Genomic DNA, 23347 nt, shown 5'->3' with positions numbered 1-23347 from the left:
TTAATGGAGGAGGTTTATTTTGAATGAATTCCTGTTGAGGCCTCACATGTGCTTCCCTGCTGCTTCTTGCACCCCAGCTTTGAACGCACTGCCAATTTGCCAGCTCCAGGCCGGACGACGTGGCCGCCATATTCAGATCTTCCGCTGCTTTTTTTTTTTTTTGTTCCTTTGTCCACAGACACAATGAATATTCCAAACCTCGTTTTTTTTGTTTTCCATAAATAAAGTGTGTTCTCAATTGTCAAATTCTAGCTATCAGTTTTAAAATAAGGCCACTCAGGCCCTGGAGAGACTCCCATTTCTGCACCTCAGCTGGCTGGGAGGGCCGTTGAAGTGGTGAAGTTGCCTGTAGGTGAGAAATTGAAGAGGTGACGATATGTGATAGAAGTTCACATAAGCAAACAAAAAAATAAGGGAAGGATGTACAGAAGCAAAACAGCTTTTGAATTCACTGGCTATCTCAAGCAGGTGAGGCAATGTGAAAAGTACAACTAACAATGATAATATAAAATAAATTTGCTTTCTGTATGAATAATTTTTATATTCAAAATCGCTGAATTGGTGCATTTCCTGAACAAATACAGGGCCGAAACACCTCGGACTGCGCTCTCCCTCACCTCACACACTGACGGGGTTGATGCCGGCGATTAGCGCGTGCCTGTTACAGTTTCTCTCTATGTCGCCAATATAAGGTGTGCAGCACGTTTATTATACACGCTGACTTTCCACAGTCTGGCTAATATCTTTAATGAATGTTGTGAAAGGCGCTATCTCGGCGCCCGACCCGACACAGCCTTACAACGGTGACACGTGTAAAACAAAAGACAAATGTATTTTTCTTCACCTGTGGGACACGTCTTCCCCCTGTCCCAATAAGTACACAAACCCAAAATCAAAAACACCAATACTAAAATACTTCCTCCAGTCCTCGCAGGCAGCTTTGTTGTTGTCATCGTTCTTCTCCTCCTCCTCCCGACTCTGGCGTCCTAAGTAGTGGTCGCAGGCTCCCTTTATAGCCCACCCAGAAGTGCTTCAGGTACCAATAAACCGAAATTAGGCTGCACTTCTGGGTGTAGCTGCGTTGCCGCCCACTCGGGCTCAGGAAGTCTTGCAGCTCACCCTGGCGGTGGCCACAGAACCCAACAGGGATGAGCTCCGAAGTCCCATGCCTGTGGCTCGTTGCAACCCAGGGGGGCTGCCACCAAGTGTTCCGGAAGACTTAGCGTGGATCCCATGGCTGCTCCCTCGGATCTAGTGTCAAAGGGGCACCCCGACTGGGCATGGGTCCAGGCTGTCCGCCACAATGTGTGTGACATATTTAGTTTTGCTGATCGGACATAAAGCCGCAGTGAAAAGGCACAAGGACAGGCCGACAGTCCCGTGCCGCCCTGAAGGGGGCGTATGTGAGCCCAACAGGTGCTCGTCGCGGCTGTTCTATGCAGAGGCGCGGATAAGTTAGCGAGATCATAAAGTCAAGTGCACTGCAGCGGGCCGTTTATTTTTATTTTTTATTCTACCTGACTGCCAAAATAGTTGATTGCCTTTTAAAACTCAAGGAAAATAAGGAGGAATTTTACAAGAAAGTGACGATTTTCGTGGAGAAGGATAATAAACAAAAAAAGGTAAAGACCATAAACGGTTTTCAATTTTATAAAAAAAAAGGGGACAGACTATAAGAAAAAAAACAATCCAATCATTGGCATGGCTAAGGGTGGGCGGCAAATTTCTGGGGGTGGCATTATTGGCCAAAAGGATCAGTACAATTCGTGTGTAAGCAGCAGGGCTCGGAAAAATGACTGAAAAAAAGTCAAATTCTCTGATATTTATCCACAAGTGCTTCAAAAATAATTTTCAGACTGTCCTTCTGTGATGGCATCAGACACGGCCGTTGAAATGTATGAGGCAATACCAAAAACAAACAGAAACATCCCCACCTGTCACTTGTACACCACACTGGTTCTGGTTTTCGTAGCGTAATTATATTAAACGAATCATTTGAACACGGCTTGTCAGGACAGCGTCTACTATATTCTTGTCTAGTTGATGCTTATAAATAATTATATGTGAAAAAGTATTGCTGTTTCTCTGTATATGAATAAATCTATGCAACATTTACCTTAATTTTTCTCTATACGTCATTTTAATTTTCTATTTAAATACATTTAAATATTCAGATATGTTGGAGGGCTGCAAAATGAAGCACCGCACCACCCCGAGAGGCACAAACTCGAGCTACAGCAAATTTTGACCTTAAATAATTTTTATTTTTTGTTTTTCTTGTTATCTTGTTGTTGAACAGTCTGTAATAAAATTGATTAACGCATCAGAATTAAAAGCTTTTAAAAACAACTCAATATTTCAATCAAGGATAAAATTGACAACCCGTTTTATTTTTGTACCCCATCCTATACTTTCATTTGTATTGAATGAGTAGGAATTCTGGAATTGCAACGGCAAATTTAAAACATATGGAGGGTGAGGAGCAAATGTGCGCTCTCTCTCGCCGCTATAAACGTCACGTTCTTTCTTCGCCAAATATGCGCTTTAGGAACGAGATATGAAACATGACCAGTAGTCAATGTGCATGTTGGCTGCCAAGTGAATAATCAATAAGCGACTCTTTGGGGTTCATATCTTTGTAAATCTGTCACCAGCCATGACCCTTACTGCACGTCACTGATCTCATGGTGCTGCCAACAATAAATACGCAAATCAAACAAAGTCAGAAAACACATCACACGCCCCAGGCTCATCCCTTACTACCTTGGCACACTCATCTGCTTCTGTACAGAAAAGCAACAGCAACAGGTTGGCATCTCTCGTAGCCAATAAAAAAACAAGCTGAGGTGGTTTAGAAACTAAATCTAAATGTGAGGAACACAAACTCTGGATGCTCACCCAGGATGCTGCGTTTGCAAAGCGGGCAGGTCTGGCGCAGGAGAAGCCAGGGATCCACGCAGTCTTGGTGAAACTCGTGCAAACAGGGCAGGACACGAAGACGCTGGAGAAGAGAAAGACAGGGCGGCATGTTAAAACACCCAGAGTTGGAACGTGTGATCAGCGCCTTAAATTTAAATACAGAATCGACACCCACCTCATAAACACGCCCACATAAAGTCATGTGGAATTGTGGGATTTTTCTTTTTTAGCTTACTGAGGGGATTCGCTCTCCAACCCCCCAAGGCCTGTGCTATGCGCCAGCCAGCCACTTCACGTCTCTGCCACTCGCGTGTGTGCATTTCACTTTCACCAAACAACAAATCTTTTAATTCTCGCGGATACACCTCTTCAGTGGGGAGAAACCCTACTCGTCTCTAATGGCAACACGAATAAGACGATCTACAAGTCTCCAATTCAAGTTTAAATCCTAAAAATATATTTGATTTCTTCTTGCCGTTCAATTATTTCACTTGAATAATTTCCGTTTGTTTTCGTTAATGCGATCTTTACTATAATTTTTTTGAGACTTTTGAATTTTCGCACTTTATCTCTAACCTTCTCTGCATGTTTATTGCGCCAACGTTTTTGAATTCTTTATGATGTTCTACTTTGTCGTCTACTCTTTGTCTTTTATTTCCGTGGTTAAATCTCTTGACACAAAGTCTCCTCTCGCTGGACGTGAAACTGTCTCTCTGAAAAAGTCACGTCTCATCCCAGGATTTTTTTATATAATAGAGAGATGTGGAAATATCAAAGATTTGATCTTCATTTAAACAGCATGTATACATAAAGGGATGTCAGTGGAAAAAAATGAGAAAATCTGACCTTTTGATATTTACTTAATGAAACATGAATAGATATGCCACTTCCGCCAGCCCCCCTTTGGCTCTAACAGCTGGTGTTGCCCCCCACAAGTCAACGTTTCCAGTCACTCTCAAGCAGGCACACATGCAGAACTCTGTCAGCTGGGTGGTCTTTGAGGGGTGTCTTGTGTTCGCCAAGTGCATTTTCAATGCCCACTCACCCACCCGCGTCATACAATTCCGGGCTTTAACTCGGCCTCTCTCCAGGACCCTCCATTTCTTTTTTCTCTGTCACTCCGGGGTGGATTGTATGCTGTCATGTTGCAGCAATCTGGACTGGATGATGGCGCAGCCTCCTCTAAACCAGAGCATTTCAACCTCCCTGCTCTACACTTGGTATCACAAGTTCTACCTGAATGCAGGCTTTGGTTTTTGACAAACATGTCTTCTCTAGCCTCGTCTGTCCCAGAGGTCCTGGCTGTACACTGTGGTAGGTTTCCTCCTGGCACACCTGGCATGGAGCACCTTTCTAATGGCAGAGCTACCTGGAGGTCCTGTGATCAAATTCTGGAGAGCGTAGAGACTTCTTTGAGCATCTTGTCTGCAGCTGTCAGGTTGTAGTTGCCGAGACAACATGGATTCTTCTACCCTTGCAGGTGAACTCCCAGACTGTGGTATGGTGGGTTTGGAGCTCATTTTAAATCCCTCCTTTCGAAAGTCCTCTCAGTTCCCTTTCAATCTTGGCTTAGTGATAACAAACGCTTCAAAAATGGCTGACTTGGTTTCAATAGGAGGACGGGACGACGTATTCTCTTTTGATGTTCCAATCATTTACACCCAATCTGAATTTCAAGTATTTGGGCGATCGCAAATGGAGGGGCACACTTCACTTGTTCCACGTGTAAAATTGGCTTTTATATTTAAATTCTACAAAGGAGTACAGATGTCATTGAGGCCTGATGTTTGTTCTGTTGTATCACATTTAGCCATAAAGACACTGTGTTAATGAAGATTAAAACCTGACACGACCACACGGTAAAAAAGAAGAAATAAAAAAACATGTCAAGGATTCTACTAATTTTTTCATGTGCCGTTTCCTACGTAATCAGCATCGGCACTTTGAGCCAACGTGTTTAAGTGAAACAATACAGTCCCTCTCACTACCCTCAACTCCTTCAGGTGTGCCTGAAGCCTACACGGCTCTACACTGGGCATCAGGAGCTCCATCCAGCCTGTCCTGGCAGCACTGAGAGCGCACATACACACACAGATTTGAACCCTGATAATCCCAACAACACTGTGCCGCTTCAGCACAAAGAGCGCTATGTTAGAATTCACAGAAATGACGCCAGCCAAACAATTTGAACCAAAGAGCTGGCGGTCACCCAGATGACGCACAAGTTCCTGAAGGACGTACTGTACCTGGTTATTATTGAACTGCTCCAGACACACGGCACAGTTCTCGGCCTCTCCCCTCAGTGCCTTTTCACACTTCTTTTTTGGTCGGTGATATTTTTTGATCTTCAGTGCTGCCAGGCAGTTGATGACATCTTGTTTGGGGTACAGCTGGAAAACAAGTGAGTGAGGGAGAGGAAATGGAGAAGGAGGAAGGCCCAAGTTAAAAAAATAAATAAATAAATAAAAGAGGGTGTACATTTGGCAGCATAGATTGTGGGGGTGAGAGGTACTGCAGCTTCAATCTGGTTTGTGAGAGTTATGCCACATGTGGCCCTAAAAGTGGACAATATAACAGGTAGATAGACATGAAAGGCATTATATGATAGATAGATAGGATAGATGTGAAAGGCATTATATAATAGATAGATAGATAGATAGCTAGACAGATGTGAACGGCACTATATAATAGATAGATGTGAAAGGCACTATATAATAGATAGATAGATAGATAGATAGATAGATAGATACTTTACTAATCCCAAGGGGAAATTCACATGATAGATAGATATGAAAGGTAGATAGATGTGAAAAGCACTATATAACAGATAGATAAATGTGAAAGGCACTATATGATAAATAGATAGATACTGTATGACCGGTAGATACAGTGGGTACGGAAAGTATTCAGACCCCCTTCAGTTTTTCACTCTTTGTTATATTGCAGCCATTTGCTAAAATCGTTTATATTAATTTTTTTCCTCATTAATGTACACAGAGCACCCCATATTGACAGACAAAAAAAAAAAGAATTATTAAAATTGTTGCAGATTTATTAAAAAAGAAAAACTTAAATATCACATGGTCCTAAGTATTCAGACTCTTTGCTGTGACACTCATATATATAACTCAGGTGCTTTCCATTTCTTCTGATCATCCTTGAGCTCACCTTCATTTGAGTCCAGCTGTTTTTGATTATACTGATTGGACTTAATTAGGAAAGCCACACACCTGTCTATATAAGACCTCACAGCTCACAATGCATGTCAGAGCAAATGAGAATCATGAGGTCAAAGGAACTGCCTGAAGAGCTCAGAGACAGAATTGTGGCAAGGCACAGATCTGGCCAAGGTTACAAAACAATTTCTGCTGCACTTAAGGTTCCCAAGAGCACAGTGGCCTCCATAATCCTTAAATGGAAGACGTTTGGGACGACCAGAACCCTTCCTAGAGCTGGCCGTCCGGCCAAGCTGAGCTACCGGGGGAGAAGAGCCTTGAGGAGAGAGGTAAAGAAGAACCCAAAGATCACTTTGGCTGAGCTCCAGAGATGCAGTCAGGAGATGGGAGAAAGTTGTAGAAAGTCAACCATCACTGCAGCCCTCCACCAGTCAGGGCTTTATGGCAGAGTGGCCTGTTGGAAGCCTATCCTCAGTGCAAGACACATGACAGCCAGCATGGAGTTTGCTAATAGACACCTGAAGATTCTCTGGTCTGATGAGACCAAGATAGAACTTTTTGGTCTTAATTCTAAGCGGTATGTGTGGAGACAACCAGGCACTGCTCATCACTTGTCCAATAAAGTTCCCACAGTGAAGCATGGTGGTGGCAGCATCATGCTGTGGGGGTGTTTTTCACCTGCAGGGACAGGACGACTGGTTGCAATCGAGGGAAAGATGAATGCAGCCAAGTACAGAGATATCCTGGACAAAAAACCTTCTCCAGAGTGCTAAGGACCTCTGACTGGGCCGAAGGTTTACCTTCCAACAAGACAATGACCCTAAGCACACAGCTAAAATAACGAAGGAGTGGCTTCACAACAACTCTGTGACTGTTCTTGAATGGCCCAGCCAGAGCCCTGACTTAAACCCAATTGAGCATCTCTGGAGAGACCTAAAAATGGCTGTCCACCAAAGTTTACCATCCAACCTGACAGAACTGGAGAGGATCTGCAAGGAGGAATGGCAGAGGATCCCAAAATCCAGGTGTGAAAAACTTGTTGCATCTTTCCAAAGAAGACTCATGGCTGTATTAGCTAAAAAGGGGGCTTCTAAATACTGAGCAAAGGGTCTGAATACTTAGTTTTTCTTTTTTAATAAATCTCCAACAATTTCAAAAATTCTTTTTTTTGTCTGTCAATATGGGGTGCTGTGTGTACATCAATGAGGGGAAAAAATTAATTTAAATGCTTTTAGCAAATGGCTGCAATATAACAAAGAGTGAAAAATTGAAGGGGCTCGGAATACTTTCCGTACCCACTGTAGATGTGAAAGGCACTATATAATAGATAGACATATGTGAAAAGCACTATATAATAGACAGATAGCCTATAGAAGTATTCAGTCCCTTGAACATTTTCTAAATTGTTTGTTACACAACACTAAATCACAGATTTTATTTTCCCCCCGTGAGGAGTCTCTTAAATGTCATCTCTGTAAAGCGGTCTTAAATGAATTACAAATATAAAGTACATAATAACTGACAGTCTCCGTGTTCACCCCCTTTAATATGACACCCCAAAACCATCACTGGTGCAGTTATGTGGTTGTAGCGGTCCCATCATTAGTTAGACTGACCATATATTCATATATTCATAGTCGCAAATCGGGACACAACATATTAAATCAGGCGAGGTCACTATACACAGATTACTTTGAAGAGTGGGTGGTGGTCAGGGGGTGCATTCCCCCATTTTCAGTTTGGTGCTCATTTATTAAAATGACCAGCTGATTAAAAAAAGGTCATTTTGTTACATTCTGGGTTGCAATGCATAAAAATGGGACCATCCCAGAACAATACAGGGCATCTGGTCACCTTATCATTAGTTCAGCGGAGGTCACCAGTCTGGGGTTCCAGTTGATTGTTCCTGCAGGTCCATCTTGTGGTGAGTCAGTATGGTGGCCTGACCTACACCATGAAAACAAAAGAACACAACAAGTAACTCTATGAAAAGCACAAGTCAGGGGACGGAGACAAGAAAATCTCCAAGGGACTGACTATCCAGTTAAGCCAGTCATGAAGAAACAGAAAGACTGTGGCACAACTAGAGCAGGCCATCCACAGAAACTGAAGAAGACAAGTGAGAGAGGCCACCAAGGTCTAGACCTCTGAAGGTCTATCTATGCGAGTGGCAAAGAGACAAACACACAAGATATTTCGGCTAAACAAACACGGAAGACTCTGAAATTGTTTGGAAGAAGGTTATGTTTTGTGTGGAGACCAAAACCAAGCTTTGTGATCATCAGACTAAACGCATGTTACACTGCAGATGATTCAGCACTGGGTTCACGTGGCTTTCCTCCCATGCATTTGGTTCACCGGTGACACTGAAGTCACTCAGGTTTGACTGCATGTCCAGAGCAGGGTTGGTTTCTTCCTTTCTTTTTCTTTTTTTAAAACTCTGCTTTTGGAACCATTTATTTTTTTTAGTCACATGTCATCTGTCCTGAATATTCTCATTCACGTAAAATGGACAAGGACCTCTGGGTACGGTAAAAATAAAGACTTGAAAAACAAATCGTTTTTCAAGGCTGTAACGGTAGAAATGGAAACCACTGTCAAATGTATGGACATTTCCTAAGTAGGAAGAAAGCCACAAAAATGGGGACGGCGAAAGGCTGTTGAAGACTTTGTCAGTGTAATTATCAGTTCACTATAAGTGTTGCTACTGAATAAATTTGCAGCTGGAGGACTACTTCTGATACGACTTACCTCGGAGTGCTCGCCGAGCTGCTCAAGCCGATACTGCCAGTGGGCCTGGATGATGACGCCAGTGCACAGGATAAGCAGGGCCCACAAGACGGTGTTCCAGAGCTGCTGGAGACATTTCTGTGAGATGGAGACACAAACAAATGAGACACTTCAGGAGACCCATCCAGTCATCCGCCTGCAATTCAGATGTTGTTTGGGAGGCCTGTTGGTGCCAAATGTGGTGGTTCAGCTGCCTTCTAGGGATTTTTATACACTTTATTCTCTGGGGTTTACAGAGGAGGTGACAACAGACCAAAAAAATCCATTAAGTGGGCAGCAGTTCTGTGAGTGAATGACAGCGGTCTGAGGAGAAGGGGCAGACCCCTGGCGACACAAACACACTAAGGCCACAAATGCTGAAACAGCAACTCTTAATTGTGGTGTGCAGCAGAACATCTCCCAACACACATCATGTCACACCTTGAAGCTGTGGAGAATCTGCAGCAGAACCACATGCCAGGCTTGACTTCAGCCGGTGAGGCTATTGTGGTGCATGACCACCAAAACTTGAAAATTTAAGACTGGACAAATGAATACATAGCACTTCATTTGTCCCAATGTGGGAATTTTGGCTTTTTACAGAACTTCAAGAAATATTACGACAAATACCACCGTCACCTTCTGACTTGACTGAAGGTAAGAGGGCAATAACAGTGAAGCACTACAAAGGCCATTACTATGACACACTTCTGGAGAATAATTGGATGGCTAAATGTCTTCAGTGCTGATGTGTCATAGAGAGGATGAGGAGCACTGTTCATAATGGCCATCAGTCTGGTCTCCATTTTCTGCTCCACCACTACCTCCAGCAGGTCTAGGGGGTATTCCACAACTGAGGCTGCCTTCTTAGACAGTTTCTTGATTTGGTGGGCCTCTCCTGAAGTGATGTTACTGGCACAGCACTCAATACTGGCCATCACAGACCTAAGATGTGAAGGATGTCACTGCCCACGTTAATGGGAGTGCAGTCCCCTAAAAAAACAAAGAGCCTACTCTGTCCTTACTTCTGTAGTTCCTCTGTGTTATGAGACCATGTCTGACCGGTCATTGATTTGGCCCCCCAAGTACTTGTAAGAGTGCACCACCTCCACATCCACATCCACTCCATGAACACTGACCCGCAGCTAAGGCTCTTTGAGGTGGGAGTTCCTTGGTTTTGCCTATGTTAAGTTACAGACAGTTCTCAAAGTTCTCCCCCTGACTCCTCTGCTCTGTCTCATCCCCCTTATTAATACGCTCCAGACGTACAGAATCATCTCAGAATTTCTGCTGGTGACCTGACCTGCTATTTACAGTTGGAGTAAAGAGAAAAGCAGACAGGCCTGTTCCTTGTGGTGCTCGAGTGTTGTTCACACGACCCCCAAGTCTCACAAACTGCGGTCTTCCCATAAGATAGTCCATCATCTAGGATACCACTGGCTCATCCCTGAGGTTACTTTAACAGGGATGGCTGAATGGCATTGAAGGCACAGGAGAAATCAGAAATCACCCTCACAGTGCAGCCAATCCTCTGGAGCAGATAGACAATTGCATTATTCACCCCCACATAAAGTGCAAAAGGTCCAAATGTTCTTCCACAAGAAGACACACCTCTCAAAGCTCTTCATGATGTGGGACATAAGGGTCATTAGCTTACAATGCATGATGTTCCACAGCAAGCAGCACTTTCTGAAGCCTCAGTGAGGTGAGAATGAACAGGTAACAGAGGATACGGCAATGGTGGTCAGCACAAGACTGACGTGACCCAGGACTAACTCCATCTGGCTCTGTGGCTTTTCCTGGAGGGAGCCTCCTCACAAAGTCATCAGTTACGGACAGCCCAAACTGATCATCAGAGGTGGACTGAGCACTAGAAATACCAGTTGAAGTGCTAGCAATTATTGCTGTAGCAGAGATGGTGTGGCAGCACTGGTCTTTGAAAGAAGGTGGTGGTGGGAAAAATCAATGTCACCTTGTCTGATGTGACCAATGGTGCTACAACATGCACACAGTGCGGCAAGAAGGTTATTCGTGCCAAATGTAATTTGTGAAGTTTATTTCACAAAGCCCTGCAATTCCTATGAGAGAGAGAGACTGACTGCCAGGGAGCCTGACAAATGACAGCAGTACGTCAGGTTAGGAGTTGGGCAGAAAACATGTGAAGGACCCAAGCAGGTTATTTTAAAAGGTGTTGATGTCTGCTTGACCAATATTGTTAATCTCCCATGAGTCTGTGAAGGTATTAATAACCAGACAGTTGTTCTGGTTGTCGCCCATATCTGACATGAATTCTATGAATAGGTAATTGTGTTTATAATGACGAGGATCCAGCATGACATCAGAAGCATTTCACTATGCCACCAACATGCCTCGCTGGATGCAACATCTGTGTGTAAGCATTCTCCCACTTGATTGAGATGTCCCTTTGCTTCTCTCTTATCTGAATATGAACGTATACAGGATTATGCATTACATGAATGTTATCTTTTACAAGCAAGTTAAATACATATATCTCTTTTTTGTACCATTTTGTATTATTGTAATTATTTTCTGCCATGGGTACAAAAGGGATGGTACTGGTTCAAGAGAATTCTACATTAAGAAACATATCCCAGGGGAGAAAGAGCATCCCCTGCTAGATACACACAGCAATAACAGAGTGTGGCATGAAAAACCTAAATCCATATATTATTGATGATGTAAAGGTGTGGGGGACACATGTTAGGCCCCCTAATACCAAGTGAGTGTCACAGGAAAGCCACAGACTACTTAACCCTTAAACCGCCGGAACCGGCTACAGTCGGTTCCCAATGCACTTTGCCAGCATGCCGGAGCAGAGTATATTCGGCGATGTACATTCATTGAACATCGCAACCGGCTATACTCAGTTCCCAGTACAATTTGCCACCACGCCGGAGCTGATCAGTCCGTGTCATACATTCATTAAGCAGCCAGTTCATGACCACTGGTGCCCCCTAGCGAATCAACATCACTGACCTTGGGATTCAGCCGCTGCACTAGACTAATCCTGCAAGCATCAGCCAGTTCAAGCGCAGTTAGCTTGGTGATTTACTGAATTTCATCAATGCCGTCAGTTGCCATTTGTACATATAATAATAGATTGCTGCAGTAGTTTTTTATTTAATAGTTTTTACAGTTCATTGGCAGTGTGTAAAATGATCAGTGTTGCAGTAATTGTGATGCTCTTTGCATGACATTAAAATTACACCTTTTCTTGGTGAATTGTGACGTTTCCTTAAAAAATGCAGCAAAAAAGTATTTGGCGTCTGGGGTGCAAAACCCTCAAGTATGTGGCAGTTTAAGGGTTAAGCAATGCTGCTGACCATCATTTTCTGGCCATAGTCTACCCTTTCTGATATGGATAATGTGCCACGTCACAAAGCTCACCTTATCTGAGGCAGAACAGAACTATGACTTCAGTTTACTCCAATGGCCTTCACATCGTCTCCAGTTGTCATTCCAATAGATCGCTTTTAGTATGAGGTAGAACAGGAGTTTTGGGCCAAGACATGTGAAGAATGAAACTCTGTGAGGCTATCTAGTCAACTTGGACTAAAATCCCAATGCTTTTGTTATCTTTTGTTACCACGGTGGACAGAATGGCATCCTGGTTGGATGCCAGCATGAACTCCTAACAAGATGGAAGGTCGCCAGAAGCCAGAGGCCAGGAGCAGTTCCAGCCCCCATATGTTAGGTGGCAGTAGTCTGCTGGAGATGTCCCAGCTTGGAGAAACATACAGTTCATGGGAATTTGAGTCTGGAAGTATGACCTTCTCTGGGTCACTGGGTGCTGCAGTGGGCCAGTCAGGGGAAGACTGTCCTGGCTCTCAAACAACCTGGAAGTGCTTTCCCACAAGTCATGCCAAGTCTCTGGAAGCCGTTCTCGGTCCAGCATAAAAGACGCCCACTTCCTTAGCTTGTGGAGTCAGAGTTGGGAGGCAGCGGGTGACAGTCAACTGGAGGCAGAAGGAGAGGAAAGAATTGCATTGTTGGTATGGTTATTAGCGGAGCTTCATTGTAAAAGTGCTTGATGGATTAAAAATCTATTATTTGAACCCGTAACTGTGTTGGGTATTAATGGGTCTAGGGTGTGAGGCTCTGTGGCACCCCCTAATGGTTACAATGTCTTGAAAATTTCAGGCTCTCCTGAAGGCAAAACATAGAGTAGGTTTCATTCTAGGTATTCTGGTTTGTTCTGAAACACTGAAGACATGCAGGTTAGGTGAACTGGAAATGGTCTGGTCATAGTGTCCGGACTTGGTTCACCACCCTGTGGCCCGTGTGTTAACAGAACAGGTACCAGCATCCCTAAAATGGAGGGACGGATAGGCCAAATAAATGATATATGAGACAAACTGTACATGCGCATTTGGTGTAAGACAGTCAAAAGATACCATGGTGATCCTACTAGTGACGACAATGGACACTTGTGGCCTAGAATGACACCAAAGAGGACAAAAAGTTCCACTCACAAACAGGGCTGGTGGAAAACGCAAGTTTATTCTAGGCACCTGCGACCCCTCCTTGTTGCCCTGAGCCCACCTTAGAGTTCACCGATGACATTACCTGCACTTGTGAATTCGTCTCTCCTGTGCAGATTACCCCCTGCCACTCTCCGTATTGCCCTCCTCTGGATCGGCCGCAGCTTGACCACAGAGTCAGCGTTGCCCCCTGTGAAGGAATTGCACGAAAGGTCAATGGGACAAACTAAATGGATTAGCGGAGTTTAACATTAATTGAGACGGTGAGCGCTGAAGTCAGCTTTCAAAGGATTTTGACGTCTGATAAACAAATAGCACGCCAACCGTCCCCTTGTACTGCTTACAGGTGGGACACTGCCCAGTACAGTGCCAGCGATCCGATTTGTGACGTCAAGTCAAGCTGGAAAGCGGCGATTCCTCTACTGAGCACTCAAATTTGTCATCTAAAATGTCTTACCAGATTGTCCTGCAGGATGGTTTTGTATGTGATCTTTGCAGTTGCTCGGAGACCTCTGAAAAAGGAAAAGAGACAGCAATGCAGTTATTCATGAGGGGCACAGGAGACGCTCACTTTATTAAAAAAAAAAAAGTTACAGAGCTGAGTAGGAAAAAAAAAAAAACAGAAAATGCTAAACTCTTAAAATTCACCTGCATATCAGTAGATTCAAATGAAAAAAGAAAAAGTGATAAAAACAAAAAAAGTCATCAAACTTACAAATATTCTCCATAGGGGTTATGTCTGACCCGTGGATGAACAAGTTAAGCCAGGCGTACTTCATGTAATGAAATTCTAAGCTGTATGTCTCTTCATAACAGTTTATAATAAAACCATTAACTTAACTTTAAACTTTAAGCTGAGCCCCCCCACCGCAAAAAGCTGTAACATCACATAATAATAATACATTTTATTTAGTTGCACCTTTCTAGAACCTTGAAGACACACTTGCGTGCGCATAGGGGACAGCTTAAGGGTTCTGGTGACTGCAATTACCCGCCACTCCAGGGGTTGGCGCTGTGTTCTAATGCCCCTTCTCTTCCTCCCTCTGCCAACCAAATGATTGACAGCTGTACCATCTCTGACATCATTATGGTAATTACCATAGTGATAAAAGTATTAAAAACAAAAAAAATAAATTAAATTACAACGCACATGTAAAGCCCAGAATGTATTTGAATATTTGCTTATTTTTTATTTGAATATTCAAACCTTATTTTTTGGTTAATTTTACAGGCCAACAATATAATAGATATAACATTTTGATACTGTGTGTTATATGTTGTATATTGTCAGTTTAAAGTTAAAATACAACTTCTTTCTATTTAGCTAAATCTAAAATCTAAGTTGTTTTATTTAGGCTTAGAGTTTCTTTTCAATTTCTCTTTATTTTTTTATCTTCTACAGTACTTTCTTTTGCACCATCTGAGTAGCATGCCAGACTGACACATCACTGCACGTTGTTTGTGTATAGCTGTTATATTTTGGGATGGAATTGTATCGTAGGTTTTATTGTAGTGTTTCTTTATTTTTACTTATCATTTTTTATGTCAACATTTTTTCTGTTGGTTTCATGTTTAACGTTGTAATTATGTAACGTCACTTTAAAAGTAGTTCAGCATTTTGTGTTATTGAAGGTTTTGTTCATTTTGACTTATTATTTTCAACACCTTTATGTTTATTCTGTTGATTTTATTTGTGGTGTGGTATGTGCGTAGCGTCACTTTTAAATGTACTTCAGTTCTATGCCATTTGTGGGTGGAGCCTCAAGAGGCGGAGCCACTCCTGAGCCCTCCCTCTGCCTCTTTGTGCTGATTGCAAAGGCCTGGGAGTGGGAATCAATTGTTCAGTGTTGGATTTTCTGGTCAATGTTGATTTCTGGCTTTCGTGTAAAGCAACATCAGTGGTCCTGGAGGGTTTTCATTCTAACCATTTTCATAATTAGTGACCACTTTTTCCTGCTAATGAACTTTATTTAATTGATTTGCAATTTACCCTTTCCTGTGGTGGGCTGACACCCCACCCAGGGTTTGTTGCCTGCCTTGCGCCCTGTATTGGCTGGGATTGACTCCAGCAGACCCCCCGTGACCCTGTATTTAGGATATAGCAGGTTGGATAATGGATGGATGGATGGATGGATATTTACCTTTTAAATCGGGGTGAACAAAGCTGGTCCTGGAGGGTCACAGTGGCTGCAGGTTTTGTGTTCCAACCAAACTGCTTCATGAAAAGTAATTTATTGCTCAAATAACATTTTTCTGCTTGAGTAGTAGTAGTCTCGCTTGTTACCCTTAAACTGCTCCATTCACTGTTATTAACGGCTCCTTATTATTAATTACAGCAAACCACTTAGGAGCCAGCAGTTCCCCACCTCGCTTCTTTCCATTTCCACTTGTGTTTGTTTACTCCTCGTGAAGTTTAATAAAACACAGAAGGAAATTGAAGAAAAAGTGAAGGACTGAAAACTGCTCATTCATTTCCGGCTTCAAACCATTTGGATGATATCCTTAGAAAGGAGAAAATGTACGCTGTAAGAATGAACAGCTGTGTAAAGACACCAACAAGTCATGAAATTAAATAAGATCCATTACTAGCAAAGACCGACTTCTAATTAAGCAATTGGGTTGGAACAAAAACCTGCAGCCACTGCGAACCCTCCAGGACCAACATCTTGGTTTAAAAGATTCAGATTTCTGGGCCGTGTGTGGGGACTTTGCTTTAGGATTGCCTTTTAGGCAACTCCAGTGTGCCCCTTTTGTTCTTGCATTTTTGACATTTTTTTGTTAAAAAAATCTTAGGTTATTATTTATACAGAGGTAACATGTTACTTTAGGTACTGCAAAAAATGTTTCTATTACTCATTTACTTTTATGTACAAAGACTTCTTTGGCTCTCCATTAAACTTATCAATCATCAGTAGATCGGTAATTCATTTCTGTGCAGTGTGGCATATTGAAGAGAATATGAAGAGAAATACGTCTCAGTGATGCCCCCTCAGACCACTCCAAACTAGAGTTTTATTAGTCGGTCACATTGTAGAGATTAATAAACTTTGCTGATGCTTTTCAAGTGTTAAGAAGACCCAAAGGAGTGTAAGTTCTTGTTACATAACAGTAAATGAGGAAGAGAGGAATGTTTGCTGCACCCTAAACTAAAGTGGCACCCAAGTTGAGGGTTAACAGTCATTCATCTCCTCGTGGGGTGTCGATAACAGATTGAGATTTTTATAGTTGTGTTACCCGCTCATCATTACTGGGGTTCGCTCCAGCTGAACCCTGCACGTGCCTTAGAAGTCTGGTGGGCCTCTGTTGAGCAGGTCAGCTCCCTAGTCCCTTGGACTTCACAATAACCGTATGTGACAAATAAATCTTGAACCAAAGACAGAATTGTGGCAGTTGGGAGGCACAGTGATTAGAACCTCTGCCCCCTGGACTCATGGATCTACTCCTGGATTGAAATCCCACACCTGGTCATTATCTGGGTTGTGTTGGCACATCCTCACCATGTCTGCACGGGGTTTTTCTCCCACATCCCAAGGACGGGCCTAATAGGTTTAACTAGCAGCTCAAAACTGGGTCTGTTCCTGAGTGGATCCACAATGGGCTGATTGCTGCCTTCTGCCAGATGCTGCTTGCTAAGGATCTTTACCCTGACAACTCTGAACTGGATTAAGGAAGTCTGAAACTGTCATGTTAACTTTTACAATTTACAGGAACAACCATAACAATCTGAAACCCTCTTAATCCAAGTCGGGGTCGCAGGAGGACAGCACCACCAGTAATAATAATTCTTCACATTTATATAGCGCTTTTTCTCACTACTCAAAGCGCTTTTCATAGTGAGTGGGGAGCCACTTAAACCACCACTAATGTGTGGCACCCACCTGAATGATGCAATGGCAGCCATTTTTACAGCAGTGTGCTCACCACACATTAACTGTTAGGTGGTGATGGGGCGAGAGAGAGAGAGACAGACAATTAGAGGGCCAAAGCGACTAGGCTGTGGTGGGCGATTTAGTCTGGACATCAGGATACACCCTACTGTTTAGGAAGGATGCCCAGGGATTTTTAATAACCACAGAGAGTCAGGACCTCGGCTTAACATCTCATCTGAAGGATGGCACCATTTTTACAGCACAGTGTCCCTGTCACTGCACTTGGTGGTATTGGGATCCACTTTCAGACCACAAGGTAATCGCACCTTACTGGCCTCACCAACACTAAAACAAGCTTTTGCTAGGTGGTCTCCCATCCAAGTACTGGCCGGTTCTGAACATTCTTTGCTTCAGGTGGATGACTACTTCTGAAGTGCATGTGATATGGCTGCAGGTACAAAGAAGGAAACAACAAGAACCAAAATGTCCATTATTGGCTGACATCTGGTGGTGGAACCCTAAGCACATGGATACCTCTGGTCAGCATAGGTTTACTGGACTGCAGGACAACGAGATGACCAGCTAAAGGAATACACAGAACAAGCAAAAGAGGAATGCAATGCGTCTCTTTACCGTAAAAGGGCGCCAATAAGCTTTGTGACATTTTCCGATGTCTGGATAACAATGATGGGCTTGGAAAGCACTTGGGACAGGTCCATCTGAAACAAAATGCAAAATGGCAGTGAGAAAAAAATCTGAGAAAATAGTTGCAGAACCAAAGAGAAAAATCAGTTGCAGTACCAAAGAAAAAAAATCAAGTGCGTGAATCTCCTTCAACAAATATGAAATCTGAAATTTTGTAGTAGTTAACGTTTAAGAAGTTCTACTCATTTTCCATGATGTGGTGTGAACCAGCGTATGTCTGGTGAAATCCCAACTCCAATACTAAAATGAATCAAAGTGTAAAGAACGTTAAAGGCTAGACAGAAAGAGGAAGCTACAGAAAACCATCTGCATACTGGACTTAAGCCAGTGGAGAACAACACTCAAATACCCAGAATGCTCTTCACTCTTTATATTAAAATATCGTGATCAAGTGTAACAAAGGCAAGACTAAATCCGAACAGATATAAGAGGCTCATCAGAACAGAGTGTGCTGTCACAGGTTACTTAAACAGAGCTGTTTCACAACTGTTGCTCCCATTAACAAGACAGAAAAGACTGCCTCAGATTATTGCAAGTGGCCTAACCGTTTTAGAGAACTTGGTCGAAACAGACCCTAAAATTCTAGGGATGGACTGGACATTTGTAATGCTGCTGTTACAGCAGATATTTTCCATTGATGCGGAACACAGCATGCATCAAGGGATATGCGTTATTTGCTGCTGTCGGGACAGCCAAGAAAATGGCAATATATGAGAAGTGGCATAGAGATGGATGCCAGTATGTGAGTGGTGGGCTTCGTTTTAGAGATCAAGTATAAGGAGGAAATTAACTTTTGAGACAACAATTGCAATAAATGGCATGTTTAGTATTCGGCTCAATGAGTGAAAGTGCCGAATCATTAAGCTAAATTTATCACATACTGCTTCTTCTTTCTGTCTTCCTTACCTTAAATAACTACCTGCCCTGAAAAGGAAAATCTTCAACTTTTGAAACTGGAGACCAGGGGTCTCCAACTTTCCCTCCCCCCAGAGAGCTACTTTTAAAAAATGAAAAAGGCCGAGAGCTCCGCATGTGTCCTAACGTTTATTCTCATCGCTTATTTCGACCCAAACAAACTGAATGCGCTTCTTTTGCCTGAACGTTTACAAAATGTTGGTGTCCACAACTCACATTTTGCCAAGTACATTTTGTATGTCTGTATGCATTTTCTAGTGTATCTCACACTATTGAAGTAAAACATGCTTACATTATTTGTCATTTTGTCACATGTCACTGTGTCACTTTATTCACAGGTCCAGTTGCCTGTGTGATGTGTTTTTTAGTTAGTCAGATGACTGGCACTGAGGTGGATGGTGGAGTGGAGCCACTGAGGTTCACTCTGATGGAGTCATTGAGATGTTCCTCTGTCCATCTTGTTCTGAACTTTGACTTTGTGACATTCATGTCTGACTCACAGAGGTATGAAGACCCAAACAAAGCAGACATTTTCAGAGCTGCCTGGTGAAGATTCTTATAGTTATCTCGCTCTGCTAAGCTCCAGAAATGCTGAGAATGCTGTTGAGACTTTAACTGCACATTAGTTTGAAGGTTTACTAATATATAATATAGAAAATCCAATGTCTGTCTGTCTGTCTGTATTTCACAAGAGAACTACTTAACAGATTTAGATCGTGTTTTTTTCTATAATTTGCTTGAACAATCCAGTTGATTTTGTGACTTCTCTCATTGCGCTAAGTATCAGAGTTCGCTTGTGCTACCGATCTGAGATCCACACAGCGTGCAGAGGGGGACAGGGCCTTTCTCACTCACTCGCCAGCTTAAGGGCGTGTTCCTTAACCCCGCTTAGCTAGCAAATGAGAGAACAATTGAATTCAACTTTGTTTGATATTTAAAATAAAGTGTTACTTGGCTCTTGAGGAGTTTGAGTCCGGATATTCTCTTAAGTGTCTGCCACATTGAAAAGAATCAGACTGTGGATCGTGATTTTTTGTTACAAAAATTGTGATATGATTGTTTGTAAAGATTGCCCATCCCTAATTTGACTGATCAAGTTTTCAAATTTATGTAGGATTCATTAACCCTTTGTTGAGCTACTCGGAAAGGGGTGGCGAGTTACCAGTAGCTCGCGAGCGACGTGTTGGAGACCCCTGCGGTAGACTAATCATATTAAGTTTAAATTTTTGCTCAAACAAACCAGGATGAACTGAATTTACAGGACACTTAAAAGAAGCAATTCACATTAAAATTATTTCTCTCTCATACATTCATCATATATTGTGCGAGTAATTTATGCATCTGTTTTAGCTGGTTTACAACTTAATGGTAGAGAGAAAGGAAAACAAGTATTACGCCATAGAACCAGAAGCTTTTTGAATTAGTTCATAACCTAAGCAGAAACACTGAAGTTGTTCAATTACTTTATAGAAACTAGGAACGTTGCAAGGAAACTAATTCATTACAGTGAGATATTTATGCGGTTTCCCCATATTCCTTTTCATCTTGTATCAATAAAAGATGTTGGTGAGGCCAGCAGAGGGCGCTAACCCTGTGGTCTGTGTGTGGATCCCAATACCCCAGTGTAGTGATGAGGACACTGTGCTGTAAAAATGGCGACACACTTCAGATGAAACACAAAACTGAGGTCCTGATTCTCTGTGGTGATTAAAGATCCCTGGGCATCCATCATAAAGAGCTGGATATATCTCAATGTCTGGGCTAAACTGCCCACCATGGCCTAGTCATTCTGGTGCCCTAATCATCTGCTAACTGTCTCTCTCACCCCTTCGCCATCTAACAGCTAATGTGTGGTGAGCATACTGGCACAAAAATGGCTTCCGTCACATCATCAAGGTGGGTGCTGCACATTAGTGGTGGTCCCCACTCACTGAAGAGCATTGTGTAGTGAGAAAAGCAGTATGTAGATGTAAGGAGTGATTATTATTTTATCTATATATAAAAAAAATTATAGTCTTCTCAGACTTGAATTAGAAATGCCTACATGCCACTTTTTCATTCAAAAAGCAGACTTCAAATTGATAGGGTATTGTATGGATGCTCAATTCAGCCTACAAATGGAGACAAGAAGCTATAAGCTTTACCTCTCTGATGGTGTTCTGGTTCAAAGCCAGAATCAGGAGGGCAGAGGCTCCCAAAACCAGAGCTCGCTTCATCTAGAAGAAGGAGAAGAAAACATGGCGTCAGATTATAGCCACCAAGAGACCACACACTCAATCAAAAGGTTAAAAACAAAGGTGTAAAATGGATGGCCAAATGTGAAGGAAAATATGAATCACAAAGTCAATGGCAAAACGGCAAGCTATTCTGTTCAAAGTCAACGTCACCTCATTGGTTTATAAAGTTGTCATAAGGGACATGCAAACTGGAAAAAGGTCCCAATCTCCAGCTGCGCTGACTGAATCAACTAAATCACTAGAGCACATGTCACATTAAACACTTTTCTTTTGGGAAAACACTCTGATATCATAAAAATGTGCTAAAAAAAGTAAATATCATCAACAGCCACCATGAATCCAAAAACAACAATGGAGCCTGAATCTCCCGAGCAGTATGGGGAACATTACTTTTAAAAGTAACTTAGTTGCTTACAAAGAAAATGAACTAAATATATTACATTTTCATGTTTTGTATAAGGTTTTCTTCTTTTATATAAAAAACTGCACATTTGACCGACTAGCACCTGTTATTAAATCCTAAGCCCATACATGAACCTTCATGAAAGTAACCAGAAACGTGATCATTTTCTTGTGTCTTACAAATACATTTCTTCCTTCACATGCTTTGAAGTAAATCAAGTCCATCCCCATTTAACATACTCGACCTAAGCCTCCAAAGATTCACTGTGTGAACACACTATCTGCTGCATGATGACCCACTCACAAGTAATCTATAGCAAATAGTTGGGCTGAAACTAAACTGCTGCTGTATTATTCTTCTGTTCCGGTTACCAGATTGCACACAGCGCACTCTTTTCTGCTTGGCTGTGAGACTGAGCCTTGCAAAGGACCGGCGTACATGTGCTTCTTTGCTGAAATAATAATAATAATAATAATGCATATATTTTTTTTCCTTTATTAAAATAATTATTTTGTTAAGTTACTGTTTACTATAAAAAGTAATCAGACTACGTGAGGCCTGTTACTTTTAATGCATTACCCTACTGCTCCAGAGGTTCTACTGCCCAGTTTAGCACTGTACGTTCGGATTGTCAACATAAATTTGGTAATTTCTGAAATACTGAGACAGATTATTCTGAACCAGGAGAAGGACTATTGTGATTGTCAAAGCACTTGCTTTAAGAAATTTATCTTTATGGACGTCTCCTCTATCTTCTTCCCTTGGCTGAGGGAAGCAAAGACAAGCGCAGGCTAACAGAGTGCAACTGACATGTGCAGACCACGAAATCCTTGCATGTAACCCGGTTAAGAGATTACATGGAACATAACCGGGAAACTTTCAGAGAAATCTACCTATGTTAATCTGGTTTCTCTAATGTGAATAAGGGTTTACATGGCATTTTAGAAACCGGGTTTCTGAGAATAACCAGGTTATTGAAGCACATGTAAACGCACTTAATGTTGCCTACTACAGGCTTTGTTTTTATTCATACTCGGTGCACATTGCGGTTTCCAGATGCAGATGTGGAATCCCATGACACGTACTAATGCTTTACTTACCAGGCTGCTGTATCTGTGAACCCTCAAGGCTACTGTTTTGAATAAATTAACCTACAACAGGTGATCATGTGACAGCGTCTAAAAGAGGCTTCTGTTTTATTGATGCCAAGATGCAAATAATACATGAAGAACTGAGAGCACACAGAACAAAGCAGGAGCGCATACAGCAAATGGCGGGACACGGCACACATCTACAAAGCCGTCCATTTAACACAAATTTTTTATGGTCGTTCTTCTCAAAACTTCTTTACACCACAGATGGAAATAATGGCTAAGAGAGAGCGGACTTCATATACATTTTTACAGCAGCTTAAAAAGTTTTTGCTGTCCTGATGAACTTTTTTGACTTTATGTATTTCTAGTGAAACACGTGGCCCTATGTTACTAAAATAAAATACAAAGAACTTGCACTTGCTGCTGAATTCTGAAAATGTAGGCACCGTGCCCTGAAGGATTATCAATAGACGGCCTTGCAGAGACTGTGCCGTTATTACAATAAACTTTTCTCACACCTGTAAAGTGGTCACCAGATTGCTGCTACCTATTTTCTTTGATTTTCTGGAATATCTGAGGTCATAAGCTTTCAATGAAGACAAAGACCTTTTATACGAGGGATGTTGAAAAATTTTCCACACTATTTTTTAACTCTATTTATTAAGAAAACAAATTACATCACTTTTCTACATAGTCAACTTTTGAATGCCCAATTACTACTCTTCCCACCGAAAATATAAAAAGTGCGGAAACATTTT

General features: G+C 42.1%; 1 protein-coding gene across 1 annotated transcript in view; it reads right to left on the bottom strand.

Moving 5' to 3' along the window:
* Window positions 1-148: 148 nt before the first annotated feature.
* Window positions 149-23347, bottom strand: part of rnf215 (ring finger protein 215) — a 28759-nt gene continuing 5560 nt past the window's right edge. The window contains exons 3-10 of the mRNA XM_039772275.1: window positions 21000-21071; window positions 17869-17954; window positions 13824-13878; window positions 13452-13556; window positions 8847-8963; window positions 5166-5309; window positions 2899-3001; window positions 149-346 (exon numbers count right to left, since the gene is read on the bottom strand). Of these exons, the coding sequence (XP_039628209.1) occupies window positions 309-346; window positions 2899-3001; window positions 5166-5309; window positions 8847-8963; window positions 13452-13556; window positions 13824-13878; window positions 17869-17954; window positions 21000-21071 (720 nt within the window). The 3' untranslated portion in view covers window positions 149-308. The remainder of the gene's footprint in view (window positions 347-2898; window positions 3002-5165; window positions 5310-8846; window positions 8964-13451; window positions 13557-13823; window positions 13879-17868; window positions 17955-20999; window positions 21072-23347) is intronic.

The sequence above is a fragment of the Polypterus senegalus genome, chromosome 12, assembly GCF_016835505.1.
Source record: "Polypterus senegalus isolate Bchr_013 chromosome 12, ASM1683550v1, whole genome shotgun sequence".
NCBI classification, from domain to species: Eukaryota; Metazoa; Chordata; class Cladistia; order Polypteriformes; family Polypteridae; genus Polypterus; species Polypterus senegalus.
This window is presented reverse-complemented; position numbering and strand designations above follow the sequence as displayed.